Here is a 15,129-nt window from a genome sequence, read left to right as displayed (position 1 = left end):
AGTCCGTGCAGATATGCGGCTAGAAAATGGCCGGCCTCATGCTTGAGGACCTTTTCCGCGTATGCCGGGAAAAGGGTTCTATACACAGCTTCGAAAGTGGCACCACGAAGCGCAAGCTGGTCCGTGAGCAGAAAAGCGCCAGCAGCGAGCACGGCTGGTTTCGCGAGATGCTCGAGCGCCAAGAGACGCGAGAGCTGGACGACGGCGACGACGGCGACGACACCGGCAGCCTGCCATGCAATGAGGGTGGAGCGCTTTGGCGAGAGGGCGGAGATGGGAAGACCTGCCTGGGCGGCGAGGCGGTCAGGGGAGACTGCTTTGCGGAGGGAAGGTGGGTCACCGGCTTTGGGGCGGTAGGCGGAGAAGGCGGTGAGAAGGGAAGCGGAGCGAAGAGCTTGAAAGAGGGAGCTGAAATTGGGGGAAGTGGGGGGCTGTTCAGAAGTCAGGGGAGAGGTGGCGACGTCGTTGATGAGGCGGATGGCGAAGGCGCGAGAGTCGGGAGTGGGTTCGGAAGCGTTGCGGTAGGAGTGGATCTGGGACAAGGCGCGAGAGAGCGGGGTAGTGGAGGGGGTGCAGGCGGTTACGTGGGATCGGACGCGGCGAAGAGGGCAAAGAGGGCGAAGAGGGCGAAGAGGGCGGAGGAGGGGTAAACTGGGAACGGGCAGAAAGGCTGGGGTTGGGGAGGTCATGGTGGCAGATGATGGGGAGCGCTGGAGAGGGGGTTGGGCGGGGAGAGGGAAAGCCGAGATGGAAGTCAAGATAAGCAAAATTTGCATGCAAATGGGGTGCTGGAGTAACTAGAGCGGAAACAGCCAGAGAGAAGCATTTCTGCGGACAGTGTGAAGGCATCGCCGGGACATTGTCCACGTGCCACTGCCTCAATGGTTTAGAGAACAGCGCAGGACCCTAACTAAAGGCTCCGACCACCGCTTACACTACGTTTGGCTGGTAGAAAGAGATCAGAGGACTACACGGGGATACATCGCTTCACAGAATGTCGGTGCCACCTGACACTAGTGCTCTCCTCGTTCAGGACCGTTTGCAACTTAGGATCCAATCCTCTACAAGTCGTGGAGGCATATGCATACTGATGAATACTACATGTCGACAGGCACTGTTCTCTCAGCACTCTAGTGGCAAACATGGAAATGTGTCTACTGAGAAACTTTCGCAAGAGCTGTTGCACCAGCATGTGTCCATATTGCACCAAGTCTGAACGACAATGCATCAAGAGCACTACTCCACTGAGTGGCGTGTACGAATGAATCTCAGAAAGGGAGGTGGGCACAACGGCCGCAAATTCTAATTTTGTTTACGAGATCTCTCTGGTTCGTGCGCTGCGTAATGTCGGGTGACTAAATGCTTTTCAAAGAAACTTAAGAAAGGAAGAGGTCAGCGGCAACTTCCGAGATGACGAGAGTAGACCTAAAACGATATGTCTATGGCTTCGCAGGGAGGGAAGCCCGGGGGCCACCCCTCAAAACAGCAGAATTCGTATCCCTGGCGCACGTTATCATAACCTAATGAAAGCAAAGAACAAGAAGTGAAACAAATTCAAGACGAGGCAGCGGGCACAAAGTCGCGAGTTTCTGGTGTGAGTTGCAGATTTCCCTTGTCCCCCAAAAACATTTCCTGGATGATAGAACACTTACACCGAAAGAAGTCTTCATCGTCCTGGCGGATAGCCTCTCCAAGCTTGGGAAGGCGAGGCTTCGCCGGAACAGCCGCAACTACGGCCAGAAGACAGACAAGGAGGCAGATGGCGAGAGAGAACTTCATAGTGCAGAGGGAAAGAATTTGCTGAAGTGAGAAACGGTTTGCTGTTGGAGATGATATGCTGTTGCAGGGAAGAGGGATGAGTGGGGAGATTTCGCTTCTCTAGCGCAACGGTTTTATACGCGTTTTGGGAAGTTGCTTGGATGCAACTTCCTAAAACTGCCGTGCCCATGCTGTAGCCTACAGCATAGGCACGGCAGTACTGCACTGCTTCCATATTGCGTGATCTGCCTAGATCAATTCATCGCCTGATTTCTTCGAATAGCAAGCAGCCTTTTGTTTTTGTTTTTCACACGGGCCCACAAACAATACTCACGCTGTCCTCCTGGAGGTTTACATTCTCTGGAGATGGGTGTACTGTACCAGATCCGCTATGTGGTCCGGTACGCGAGAGATAATTGCATTGGCACTATTCTTGGGCGCGTTCTCCCTGGTTGTAGATGTATATTTTTTGGGTCATACGCGATATGCACCCCATTCTTGGGGGTCTCAGCACAGGGTCTGCAATACAAACACACCAGTCAAGACGCAACGCCGAATCGAAGGGAGTTTGGATACGAGACAATGCCTTCACACCTGGGGTTCCGACACGTTGTCACGTCATACCCACAGCAAACCAGACGCAATGCCGATTCGAAGCGAGGACTCTTAGAGAGATCAATCGCAGGGGTTGCTCAGCAACTGGTCAACGGGCTCATTCTCTTCAGAGCAGGGAGGAATAGTGCTGCCTTAGGCGGATACTTGATACAGGGGGGGGACGCGCAATAGTGCCGCTTTCATTATTGCCACCCTCGAATTAGTGCCGCCAAAACCGGCAGACACAGGTTCTGCCACGTGTCCTGCACGACGTCGTCATCGGCCACTCCTCATGCGCCTCAGCTCTATTGGTGAAGTGATGGCACCTCACTCAAAGACCCTAACATGAATCCTGAAAAGATCGCCAAAGCGAAGCGCACGCGCCTTACGATTGCACAGAAAATCGAGGTTGGGCATCTGCTGCAGGTCGGATAGTTGGTCGAAATGAAACAGAAATTGATAAATCTATGGTGGATGGTATAGTAGGGTTTCTCTCCCGACTGAGCCTGGTGCCAGAAGACGGCCTTGCAGAAACTGCAGAATTCTGCAGGAAAGATGTGGAGGAATGGATTGAGATCGAGACTAATGAGCTTGTGGCAGAAGCTTCTATTAGTGATGCTTGCGATTCAATACATTATGGCGGAGAGCTACAGAATCAGTCTGCCAGTGATGCTATGATGGATGATTGTGTGGCAGAAGACGAGTGTGAAATTACAGAGAGGCGGGCCGTACCGAGTGCTGTAGTGCTAGCAAGGTTGTTTGGGTCTTTGGAGAGTCTGGGTGTGGAGTGCGATGTGAGCAATGCCTTATCGCACTTGAGGTCCGCAAAACGAGCTTTTCTAGAAGCTAGTGTCTAGACGAGAGATTTGACCTCATATGAGGCCAGTTTTTTTTGCAAAAAATATATAAATTAAATCGAAACTTTAAAAAGTCAGTTTGGACACCATTTCTTTAACGTATTTGCCCTCGGCATTAACATCTTGCAAAACATTGGGATGACAGTTTCCAATGCACAGAGAGACTAAGAATCAAATGAAGTTTCCATGATGAGTTGGCTTTTTAAACAGGCGTTTTGGTTTCGAAGAAATCAACATAAAACGTTTTGAGGTTGGTCAAAAAGGCTCCTTTTTTGGGAATTTTAAAAATGGCTGGAAAAGAGGTGCAGATCTCACCAAACTCCGCCCTTCCGCAACGAAGAAGTGAACTGCGGTGGCGAGAGTATCTTTTTCCATCTTGTTGGGCTAGCGCAAGTAGAGAAAAAATAAGTTGAAAAGTGACCTCATATGAGGTCAAATGGCCTCATATGAGGTCATTTGTCACCTAGACACTAGGCATGAGAGACAGGGTCAAAGGCAACAACAGCAGACTCTAACAACAGAGTTCTGGCCGGGTAGTGATTCTGCTTTCTGATTGTGCCGCTCCGAATTAGTGCCGTATTATTAGTCCTTACACAGGGCGGCACTAATGCGTAGGGTCGACTGTACCAGGAAGGACTGCCTTCCTCGCCATCGAACTGCATCGTGCTGTGAAGAATAACTTTCAAACCATTTTCTCGTACCCTTCGAAGGGTATCGTGTATCATGGAAAGCAAGTGCAGCCCGTTTTCGAGCGCCGATCCGCTTGCATCAGCAGTAAAGGGGGGGGGGTGCCGATGTTGTCGGACAGTGACAAAAAAATCGGACATGCAAAAGATTTCGAAAAAACATCTCTGACACGGGCCAGGGTGCAGCGCTGCCGCGTAACGGCGCCAGACAATGCGCCGTATCTCAGAACGACGTGGTTGAAATTAAATAAAAAATATCTCAATCGATTGCTCACGGCTTTCTACGTATAGAAGTGAAACTATTCGTAGTTTTACGATGGTTGAATGGTCAGTGGGACATCAGCTAAACAGGATCCAACATGCTACAGTAGCGCTACAGTAGAACAGGACGAATCAAACATTAAAAAGGACGAAAGAATCAAAAGGAAAACAAAGAAAGAGAAAAAGACATGATGAAAAAGGAGACACGACACGAGGGCGGCAGTGCCGGGGATGGGTGGGAGAGAAACAGACATAGGGAGGAGAGGTAGCGGGATAGAACAGCTCGCTTCTACTACTTATGGGTCGGCGGCGAGGCGGGTACAGCGAGACGCCCGGCTGTCAGTAAGTGCTTACAAACGCGTGCTATTTCCCGTGGAGTTTCCCCTATACACACAGTGTACATTGACGCGTGAAGATAGATGGTCGTTTACGGTTGGAGCTCTCACGCACCCAAGATATCAGCGGTAGCGAGAGTACTCTTGACTATCTATCGAAAATTAAACAAAGAAAGAACAATATCAGAGAATAGACATGTGAGGAAAGAACAGGGAAGGGCGTCCTGACGGGGATGGGTGGGCAAAAGAGAAATAGACATAGCCGAGAAGTCATGAGACTCTCACCCGGCCGTCGGCGATATGTAGGACAATGCACGCTCGGTCGAATGCCAGGTGTCGGCATGTCACTCGATACTCCCTGGACAGTTTCACCCGCATACACAAGTGTATACAGACGCAACAACCCCAGCATCCAAAACAGGAGGACTTTTCTTTTTTTCAATTTGATTGGAAGTCCGATCTTCCGTGCTCGGTTGGGGTGCAGCAGTCTCCACGCGCGACAGCGCTTCTCAATCTCACTCCTCTTCTGTGTGCGTGGTTGTTTTCGCGAAGTCTGTGATACGTGGTTGGGACTGGTGTAAGTAATTGGAAGTTTAAGTTTGTAATTGTAGACCGTACGCAAAAAGAGTATAAATGCGGTGTTTTTCGGTCTTCCTGCACCGCCGAGGGCAGAGACATCACAAAAAAACACACACGGGTAAGACACGGGACGACGTACCCCGTTTTCGCCCCAACATGGTACTCTTGTGGAGTGCCGACGCCAACAGTCAGGCGGGTCCCGCTTCCCTAGTGTTCGATGGTAAGCACGAGGCGGATGTCGCCAAGTTCTTCTTTGTCTACGAAAACGTCGTAATGAAAGGCAAGTCCGACGAAGACAAAGCCGGAGAGCTACTGTGCTACCTGCAAGGGGAGGCATTCGACTTCTACTATGACACGTACAGCCAAGACGGTAGACTGAACGAGGCGGCCAGCGACTACCAAGCCGTCAAGAAGGCATTGCTCGACCGTTTCGAGTCAGTCCCTGAACCGGAAGAAAACATCAGGCTCGCAGTCGCGAGTAGGTTGGACGGCAACGACGTGCTCGCGTCGTTAAACGTGATGGATTGCCGCTTCAATAAAGCAGCGTTCAACCCTGAAGCCAAGTTCGGACTACTCCGGAATGCAGTCATGGAGCACACCGACGTGTCACAATTCGTCTTGTATGGGGCACCTACCTCGTACGGGGCGCTGAAGAAGGCCGTTAAGGACTTCGTGTCTGGCCGCAAAACCTTTATGGCTGCACACAATGCTAGGCAACCTCAGCCTCCGGCGCCTAAGCGCATTCTACAGAGACCGGAAAGACGTCAGGAACCGGACAAGATCGAAAAGAAAGTGGACGTGCTAGCAGAACGGCTAGCAAAACTTTCTTTGTTGGTAAAGAAGAATCAGACAGCAGATCAAGGTATCCAGGTCCGAACCTGCTCATTCTGCAGGGAACCGGGGCGTGGAGCCAGCCGATGCCCTTCTAATCTGCGCCGAGACACTCGTTGTTCGAATTGTGAGAAGCTTGGTCATGAAAAGGAGACGTGCTGGACCAGGCTTAGAACGGCACTGCCGAGGGCAGGAGCCACGACTCAGTCCACAGCACCTGCGATAGAAGGTGCAGGGAATGCCCAGGTCACCTATATTGACGAGGCGAACGACGGAGAAGTCATGGCCGTCACTAAGAGAAACGCAGACGGGGAACCTCTTCCCAAGCAGCACAAAATGCGGGAGGAGATGTCCATTCCGAGGCTTCTGAACCCGCCTGTACCATTCGAGATGCAAAAGAGGGCTCTACCACTTCAGGCGGGGCCAAGGAGGTCCCACCAGAGGAAGAAAGCGAAGAAAGTGACCAGAAAAACATCCCTCCAGGAGTATGTGAGGAAGTATAATGTCGTTTCGGAGCTTTCAAACGCATCTTCCGGGCTCACTTTCGGAGAGCTTGTTCGCGGCAATGCGGAAGTGGCGAAGAAGAAGATAGGCCGCTTGTTTGCGAAATAAAGAGTCCGTGGTCGTGCTTTCGCAGGTCACGCCGATACAAAGTCTCGAAGGCTGCGGCTGGTAACTGTGAAGGTTTATGGGACGGAAGCTCAAGGCCTGTTAGATTCTGGGGCCGTACCAAACATAATCTCGCCAAAGTTGGCGTCTAAGCTTTGCCTCTCCCCACAACCGACTGAGAAGCATATCATGGTGGCAAATGGTGCCAATGCGCCCTGCCTGGGATGGCTTCATCAGATACCAACATCGTCTGGTGAACTTGTCGTGAAGTTGGACTTCCTAGTCGTGAAAGGATCGCCGTTCGACCTGATCATAGGGCTTCCGACCCTTGAGGGACTACAGGCATGCATCGATCTTGGTAATCAACATGTGCAGATGACATTAGGTGATGATACCACCAGACTAGGCCTCAACATGGATGTGGAACACTTTTCACGGAGTGCAGCCTCAACTGATAGTGAGGATTTCACCTCCGACTCTGAGGCTGTACCTGGCTCGTCTACGACAAGCGACAATGAATTTGTCTTGGCGACTCTTGACCAGCAACCATTTGAACCTGATTTGGGACTCACCAAGCTACCGGATGGAGTCGAAGATGAATTGGATGGTCTTCCTGATCTAGTGAAAGAGGGCCTAAAGTCCGACTCGGAAAACGCGAAAGGAGATGGCAGAGTAGACGAAGAAGGCCCGGAACGGCTTCAAGTAGCCCTTCTCCGAAAGAAATTGCGCCACCTGGCTTTCGAAGCCAGGGAAAGCATTCTGAATTCTATCCAGAACTCAGGGATATTAGCTTGGTCACTCGACGATTTAAGACCGGCAGATGTTCCGGTGTCTCACTCATTTGAGCTAGAAGATCCAAGCCCCATTACGCACGCTCCACGTACGCTTCCGCCACGCCACAATGAAGTGGTACGTGAGGAGCTTCGTAAGATGTTGGAGGCGGGAATAACAACCCCCGCCATTTCGGCCTGGTCCTTTCCTATCGTTATCGCATCGAAGAAAGACAGAAAATCCAGGTTTTGTGTAGATTACCGCACCCTCAATCGCAAAATGAAAGCCGATCGTTGGCCCTTGCCAAAGCTCGAGGAGATCTTCGATGATTTAGAGGGGAGCTCGGTCTTCACAACGCTTGACTTGTTCTCGGGGTATTAGCAAGTCCGGATGGCTGAGAACTGCAAAGAGAAGACGACTTTCGTCTGCCGTTTTGGGACATTTCAGTTCGAGGTGATTCCGTTCGGGTTTATGAACGCCCCCTCTACATTCCAAAGGATGATGAACCAGCTTTTCCAAGGCTTAGCTTCGTGAGAGTTTACTTAGACGACGTAGTCGTCTTCTCGACGTCCGTTGAAGAGCACACTTCACACTTACGTGAAGTCTTCAAGGTGATTGCTACGAGCGGGCTGAAGCTTAAGATCTCAAAATGCAGCTTCGCACAGTCCCAAACGCGACTGCTTGGACACGTAGTCACCGGAGATGGCGTCAAAGTGGACCCCGAGAAGGTCAGCGCCACTAAGAGGGAGAAGGAGCCGTCCAATGCCACAGGGCTTTGTAGCTTCCTTGGTCTGGCGGGATACTACCGCCGCCTCATACCTAAGTTCGCCGAGATCTCTGCTCCGTTACATGAGGCCACGTCTACTAAACGGACTTTTAAGTGGACGGTGGAGATACAGGAGGCATTCGAGAAGCTTAAGCTCAAGTTGAACTCCCCGCCAGTCTTGGCGTTTCCGGACTTCGAACAACCTTTTGTCTTGGAGACTGATGCATCCTCGGTCGCAGTCGGAGCTGTTATGGCCCAACGAAAAGAGGACAGAAAAGTCCACCCGATCCAGTACGCAAGTCGCACGATGACGTCAGCCGAGAGGAAGTATTCCGCCTGTGAGCGAGAGGCCCTGGCTGTGATCTTCGCTTTGAAGAAGTTATAAGTTTACCTGCTTTCAACACAGAACTTCACGCTAATAACATATCACCAAGCCCTGAAGTATACCTTTAAGAAGAGAGACATTCACGGGAGGTTGGCAAGGTGGATGGACTTCCTAGCAGAATACGAATTCGAAATTAAGTACCGCCCGGGAGGAAAGAACGGTGCAGCTGACTTCCTGTCCCGCCTGAAAGCCAAGGGCGAGGATGGAGTCGACTCTGACGACGAGGGAGATCTTGTCTGCAGTGTTTCGGATCCTCTAGAGGCGCAAATGGAGTGGGAACTCCATCTTATTGACATTTCAAGGTACCTCGCGGGTATTGATATGAGGGAAGTGGATGTTCGTCGACGTCGGCTCAACCGCCGAAGCGCCAAACGTTTCATGGCCTGTAATGGACAACTGTTCCGTAGGACCAACAATGGATTACGCGCTATCTCGCCTATAGGGGCTCGCAGAAGGGTCGTTAGAGCCTTTCACGACGAAATAGGTCATTGGGATCTGCAACCGACGAAGAGATTCGTCTTGGACCGATATTGGTGGCCTGCCGTCCACCGAGACGTGCACGACTACGTTCGGGGTTGTGACGGTTGTCAGAAAGCCACACCAATTCCGAAGTACAAGACCACCCTTCGATTTCCCATGACTTCGTTATTTGATACATACTCTATCTATTTTGCGGAACCATTGCCTCGTATGCCCTCTGGAGGGAGGTACAACCTTATTGCCGTGGAGCACCTGACTGGCTGGCCAATTGCGAAGGCCACCGTCACCTCGACGGCAGAGGAGGTGCTGAAGTTCGTGAAAGAAGAGATAATCCACTGTTTTGGGTTACCACGTGTCTTTGTCTCGGACAACGCTACTTGTTTCACGGCGTCGGTCCTGAATGCCTTCATGGCACGAAACGGGATTAAGTGGAAGACAGTGCTCGCCTATGTGCCTATTTCGAACGGACGGGCAGAGCGGATGGTCGGCACATTGAAGAGAGCAATCTGTAAGATGATTCTCAGTGCCTCGCCTGCAATTGTTGAGTGGGACGATGCTCGATGTCTGTTCAGTCGATTCTGTCAAAGGAGGATGGCGGTGGGACTGTCCCCATTCGAGCTGCATTATGGGGTGTTGCCCAGGATGGCGCCTGGAGACCAGGAGCATCTCTTCGGAGTCTCCGAGATCCGCCACCGGAAAATGGAACTCTTGCAAGCCAGGGCGAGGCCAGCAACAAAAATAATCGGGCGCAGAGCAGCAACGACATTAACAGACGGTCGCGAAGCAACTTTCAATGCGGGCGACGAAGTGTTGGTCGCAAAAGGGGCCGCCCTTGGGCCCATGCAGAAATGGCCTATCGCCTTGTCGAAGTTCTATGGCCCATGCCGACTTGCTCGTACGCGCCATCCGCGGTACACCTTAGTGTCGCCGCATCAACGTTACTCGAGAAGGGAGATACATGGCAGAAGGCTGGTCCTCTACAAGAGGCAACTGTTGCACCTCCAGTGAGACAAATGACTAGGGATTTTTACGCTTTGAATTGAAAGATAGTGAAATGCATATTAAGTGCTGATTACTTGCTACGAGAAGATAGAGAGTGGGTCATGGAGACAATGGGAAGCACCAATGTCCTCTAATGCTGAATGGAACTTCCCAAACCCCGAATCGCGGCTTTTTTGTGTGCTCTGCGGCTGCTCACGCTTCCAATTCTGCTCCGTTTCTTCTTGGAAGGGTGACAACGAGAATTTGGCGCAGTTCAGAGACGCCAACGAAGATCCCGTCGGCTCCAACGCATGCCTTGACCGCGCCGGCGCAGAACCGAAGCGGAAACCCCTCCATACAATCAAGTACAATGGAATGTATGGTCGAGACGCAGATGCTATGCATTATGTGGGGCAAGCCTTCTAAAGTCGCGACATAGACACCCGGGTCGAGCCTCAGGAGGAGTCCGAGAGATGGACTACGAAGACCCGACCCGCGGAGAGTGACTTCATCTTGATTAAGGTGTTTTGCAGCGTCATGGAAATCTTGGATTCGACGTGACGGAGAGCCGGTCTTCTCAAAGAGGAGGCTGTTACGGACTAAAAGATCCCAGTACTTGACGGCAAGGTTCGGGGACCCTAGTAGTTGGAGATCGTTGCAGACGGCGGCAGGGATGCACATGTCACTATTATCTTGGAACCGCACGGTCCCGTGTGTGGAAACGCGGTAGATCTTAGTCCGAGGATTGACCGCCCTGGAACAACCATGGATCATCTTCAGACTCTTACCCTTTTGATCTGTGCAAAAACGGTCAATACTTAAGAAGCCACTAATTCGATCTCTCCCACCAAACTGGAAGGGATCGTCAAAAATCTTGTGAGTTGTACTATTCCCGGTTCCGGAAATTGCTAGAGTGTAGAGCAAAATACGGTGAGGAAGGTTGGTTGTGGCGTCGACGTCATAGTACGTGTCGTCAACGTCGAGATAGATGGACTCAATATTCCACTCACCGTCGCCTCTAATACAGTACTGGTTTGTGTCCGACAACGACTCTGTGAGACCAAGACGCAATATCTCTTCGAGAGAAACCTCTTCATCTTGCTTGCGGTGGAGCAGAGCGGTAATATGATCTCCAAGAAGGCTTTTCAACTCTTGTTCTGTTACGTCGCAACGGCGATGCCCGCTGGCCACCCAAATGTGGAATATGGAGCCCGTCTTGGAAACCTTGGTTACATCTGTTCGAGATGAGAGCTCGAACATTAAGTGGCCGCGGTTGGCGAAGCGTGCAACTTTCAGAGCGAGCTGCTTCCGCGGACGCTTACCTCCCGTGCTATTCGCCGCTGTCTGCTTGGTCCTCGCCATCGTATTACGCTATGAGGGGGGCCAAAGAGGGCATGCGGTGACTGAAACCCCACCTGCGTGCCTCTCGATTTGGTGGGCAACTGGAGGTCTAAGCTACGACGAGGACCAAGGAGGCAACGCGGAAGAGCCGCGAGGGCTAAGGAGCGCAGGAAGCAGGAGGCCGGAAGAGCTAATACGAGGCTGGGATGGAGCGAGAAAGGCGAACGAAGAGTGACGGCAGATACCACAAGAAGGAAAGGGGGTCCGAGCCCCAGGTCTGTGTTGATATAGGCTGGAGGGTGGAGAAAAATCACAATCAAAGGCAAAATCTGAGTGGCCGGGGCCCGTGGCCCCGCCTCAGTGGGGGCTTGTGTGATACGTGGTTGGGACCGGTGTAAGTAGTTGGAAGTTTAAGTTAGTAATTGTAGACCGTGCGCAAAAAGAGTATAAATGCGGTGGTTTTCGGTCGTCCTGTACGGCCAAGGGAAGACACATGACAGAAAACACACACGGGTAAGACACGGGGACGACCCATCCCGTTTTCACCCCAACAGGGCTCGTGGGGAAAACAAAAAGAAAAGGCTGCTTCCTATTCAAAGAAATCAGGCGACGAACTGACTTGCTACTGCCTACGTCAGCGATCTTCTCGTGATAAAAACTTGGTCTGGCATACTCTGTGAGCCTCATAATCGACCGTACAATATTCAAACGCATTATACAGATTCCGTTGTATCAGGTTGTCAACGAACGAGAAAAGTCACAGGTCTGCCTAGATCACGCAGTATAGAGGCAGTGCAGTACTGCCGTGTCTATGCTGTAGGCTACAGCATAAGCACGGCAGTTATGAGAAGTTGCATCCAAGCAACTTCTCAAAACGCCTATACAACTGTGAGGGAGATTTTGGGTACTGTACAGGTTACAGTACCCAGGAGTGGCCCGGGACCAAAGCCTTCAAAAGGGTGATTTTATTGGTTCACGTGTACGCCAGGAGTACACGTGGACAATCTCCCTTTGAAGAGCAGCGGTCCTGTGGAGTGGAAGATGTTAGCGGCCCCTCTATAAGAGGAAGGGGCGCGCGGCGACACACCGCAACAGGGGCAGAACACAACAACACCTCGACCGACCCTCCCCTTGCAATAAACTTTTCTCGCTTCTGAAAAAAACATCTCGCTCCCCTACGCGCGCGGCCTTCCTCCTTCACCGCCAACATGGTACTCTTGTGGAGAGGTGGTAAAGAAGACGGCTCCCTCTCACAGTTCGACGGGTCGGAGCCGGCCGACGCCCACAAGTTCTTCTTCGTGTTCGAAAATTTTGCCACCTCTGGCAAGTCGGACGCAGAAAAGGCATCTGAACTCATTCGCTACCTGGAGGGAGATGCATTCGACTTCTTTTATGAAACTTTTGTCAAGAACGGAGATATCAGTGCAGATGGCTCCGAGTACCAGAAGGTCAAGAAGGCCTTGGTCGAAAGGTTCGCCCCGGTTGAATCACCTGAAGATGTGATTCGGGATGCGATGGCCGCTTGCCTTTCTTTCGGGGATCTCAGTGGGTCCCTTCGAAACTCAGACCGTCTCTACAAGAAGGCCGGATTCAACGACGATGCGAAGTTCGGACTGCTTCGCAACGCCGTGATGGAACATCTCGAGTTGGCCCAGTTTGCCATCTATCGAGGTGCGAAGACCTACAAGGCCCTATTCGATGCAATCATGAACTTCTGGTCTGGTCGCTGCACCTTTCAGGCGGCGGCGAACTCCTTGAGCAATTCGCGCTACCAGGGGTCAGAGAGCTCGCAATGTATGTATGAGCCGAGAGGGCAAGGTGGGTCAAAAAGGGTCATGATGCGTTCCAAAGCTATTTGTCTCCACTCGAGACGAAGGTTGACGCTTTAGCTGATCGATTAGCCGATATTTCCCTTATTATCCAGAAGAATCAGTCGAGGGATGACGCAACAGCATTCCGCCCCGCCCACGACCGTACTTGTTCTTATTGCAAGCGACCGGGTCATGGCGCCAATAGATGCGATGCGAATCCGCATAGGGACACTAAATGCCCTCGCTGCGGAAAATTTGGTCATTCGGAGACAATCTGTTGGGCTAGAGTTGGTCCACAGAAGAGAGGTAGCGACGCTTACTCCCCTAAGAAGACCCAGACGGATATTGCCGTGTCGGGTACACCGACTGGCTCCGCAGGAAACTAGGTGAGTATTGTGACGCACAACGAGCTCCCTGCTGATGACAAGTTGGTGGCATCAGTCAAGAGAAACGCCGATAGAGCGCCGGTGGCCAAGACGCGAAAGAATGGTGGCGGCGAGCCAATCCCGTCCCTTCTCAACCCCCGTAAGTACTGGACTCCGAACCACATGAGGAAATCTCCTAAGCCCGGCCGTCGAACAAGAAAGAAGAGGACGAGTAAGAAGAACGACATCCAAGAGCACTCGGGGAAGTACGATGTGGTTTCTTCCCTCGCAAACGCCCCCTCTGGTTTGACATTCGGTCAACTTATTCGAGGAGATGGCGACGAGGCCAAGAAAGAGATCCGTCGTTTGTTCAACAGTCGCCCTAGACGCCACGTAGCTGCTTCGATCGGTACTTTGCCGAAACGTCTGAAAGTAGTTTCGGTAGAAGTCTACAGGACACAAATGAGAGCGTTGTTAGATTCAGGAGCTATCCCTAATGTCATGAATGCTTCTGTGGCATCGAAGCTCTCTCTGTCTCCAAAGCCGACCTCGATGAAGATTACGGTCGCCAACTCACAAAAGACAACCTGCCTGTGTTCCATCGAGGAACTTCCTGTCACGTTCAACGGCGCTGTTACTTCACTCAACTTCTTGGTTCTTGAAGGATCCCCAGTTGACATCTTAATCGGGTATCCAACTCTCGAAGAACTTCAAGCCTGCATCGATCTAGGTCACTAGTCTGTTACAATGGTGATCGGAAACACAACCGTGAAAATGAGTCTGGAGTTTGACCAAGTAAGTCCTATCGTCGCGGATTCGGAGACTGATAGTGAGTACTTCACTTCTGATGTCGAGTCGTTCGTGTAGTGCAATACCCGTCTCGGGTAGGGGGGAGGAAGGAAGTGAAAAAGGAAAAAAATTGGATACTGTAGGCCGGGTTTGGGGGACACACGTGTGCGACGAAGCGCACGATTATTTTAATTATTTAATTTATTTACTAATTAGATCTAGAATCTAGAGCCGGGAGCTACTGTACTCGCCCCGGCGGGGCTCTATATAACTTATCCCTTTGACCGAACAAGTCAATAAACCAACCCGAGTTGCAGGAGTTGAATGTCGCCTTGGTCGAAGTCCGTCTCTACCAAGACGCTCCCTTTTACCTAAGCCTACGGCATCCTCTATCGCTCGGGGTTCCCTTTTCTCTTTCTTTTATTTCCCTATCTTTTTCTATCTCTAATTCTACCTATTTTTCCCTTATTTTGTGTTGGTACCATCGGTGTTGGTTGCGACCGAACCGGTGTAGGTGTTTCGAGCCATCGGGCGACGCAGTTGACGTAGCGCTGCTACTGTGACCCATATTCCGACGGAGACCGTTGTAACGACGTCTCCCTCGAAGGGCTCCGTCGTGTTACGAGCCAGTGTTGGTACCATCAGTGTTGGTTGCGACCGAACCGGAGTAGGTGTTTCGAGCCATCGGGCGACACAGTTGACGTAGCGCTGCTACTGTGACCCATTTTCCGACGGAGACCGTTGTAACGACGTCTCCCTCGAAGGGCTCCGTCGTGTTACGAGCCAGTGTTGGTGCCATCGGCCTCGGTTGCGACCGAACCGGTGTAGGTGTTTCGAGCCATCGGGCGACACAGTTGACGTAGCGCTGCTACTTTCATTTCATCCCGTCGGGCTGCGTTGCGACGTCCCCGTCGAAGGCCTTGTCGCGTT

At 51.7% G+C, this 15,129-nt stretch overlaps 3 protein-coding genes; 2 read left to right on the top strand and 1 right to left on the bottom strand.

Moving 5' to 3' along the window:
• The first annotated feature begins 26 nt into the window (after positions 1–26).
• CHC_T00006584001 (hypothetical protein) lies at positions 27–1,375 on the top strand. XM_005719289.1 is given in 2 exon segments: positions 27–650; positions 651–1,375. The coding sequence occupies 1 exon segment, from the start codon at positions 27–29 to the stop codon at positions 648–650; it is 624 nt and encodes a 207-aa protein (XP_005719346.1). The 3' UTR covers positions 651–1,375.
• Positions 1,376–1,441: 66 nt separating this feature from the next.
• CHC_T00006583001 (hypothetical protein) lies at positions 1,442–3,833 on the top strand. XM_005719288.1 is given in 5 exon segments: positions 1,442–1,509; positions 2,046–2,543; positions 2,723–3,203; positions 3,684–3,689; positions 3,690–3,833. The coding sequence occupies 4 exon segments, from the start codon at positions 1,442–1,444 to the stop codon at positions 3,687–3,689; spliced, it is 1,053 nt and encodes a 350-aa protein (XP_005719345.1). The 3' UTR covers positions 3,690–3,833.
• A 6,273-nt stretch (positions 3,834–10,106) lies between these two features.
• CHC_T00006582001 (hypothetical protein) lies at positions 10,107–11,255 on the bottom strand. Its single transcript, XM_005719287.1, has one exon. The coding sequence runs from the start codon at positions 11,253–11,255 to the stop codon at positions 10,107–10,109; it is 1,149 nt and encodes a 382-aa protein (XP_005719344.1).
• Positions 11,256–15,129: the final 3,874 nt, after the last annotated feature.

This window comes from Chondrus crispus, genomic scaffold (genome assembly GCF_000350225.1).
Source record: "Chondrus crispus Stackhouse genomic scaffold, scaffold_46, whole genome shotgun sequence".
Lineage (NCBI taxonomy): Eukaryota > Rhodophyta > Florideophyceae > Gigartinales > Gigartinaceae > Chondrus > Chondrus crispus.
The sequence above is the reverse complement of the archived record's forward strand: the minus strand, read 5'-3'. Positions and strand labels throughout refer to the sequence as shown.

Bases quoted from the DNA above. Each gene is read 5' to 3' on its own strand.
- CHC_T00006584001 (XM_005719289.1), top strand. From the start codon at position 27: ATGGCCGGCCTCATGCTTGAGGACCTTTTCCGCGTATGCCGGGAAAAG.
- CHC_T00006582001 (XM_005719287.1), bottom strand. From the start codon at position 11,255: ATGGCGAGGACCAAGCAGACAGCGGCGAATAGCACGGGAGGTAAGCGT.
- CHC_T00006583001 (XM_005719288.1), top strand. From the start codon at position 1,442: ATGGCTTCGCAGGGAGGGAAGCCCGGGGGCCACCCCTCAAAACAGCAG. The intron at 1,510-2,045 runs GTTATCATAACC...TCGAATAGCAAG, and splicing joins AATTCGTATCCCTGGCGCAC to CAGCCTTTTGTTTTTGTTTT. The intron at 2,544-2,722 runs GTGCCGCTTTCA...AGATCGCCAAAG, and splicing joins CAGGGGGGGGACGCGCAATA to CGAAGCGCACGCGCCTTACG.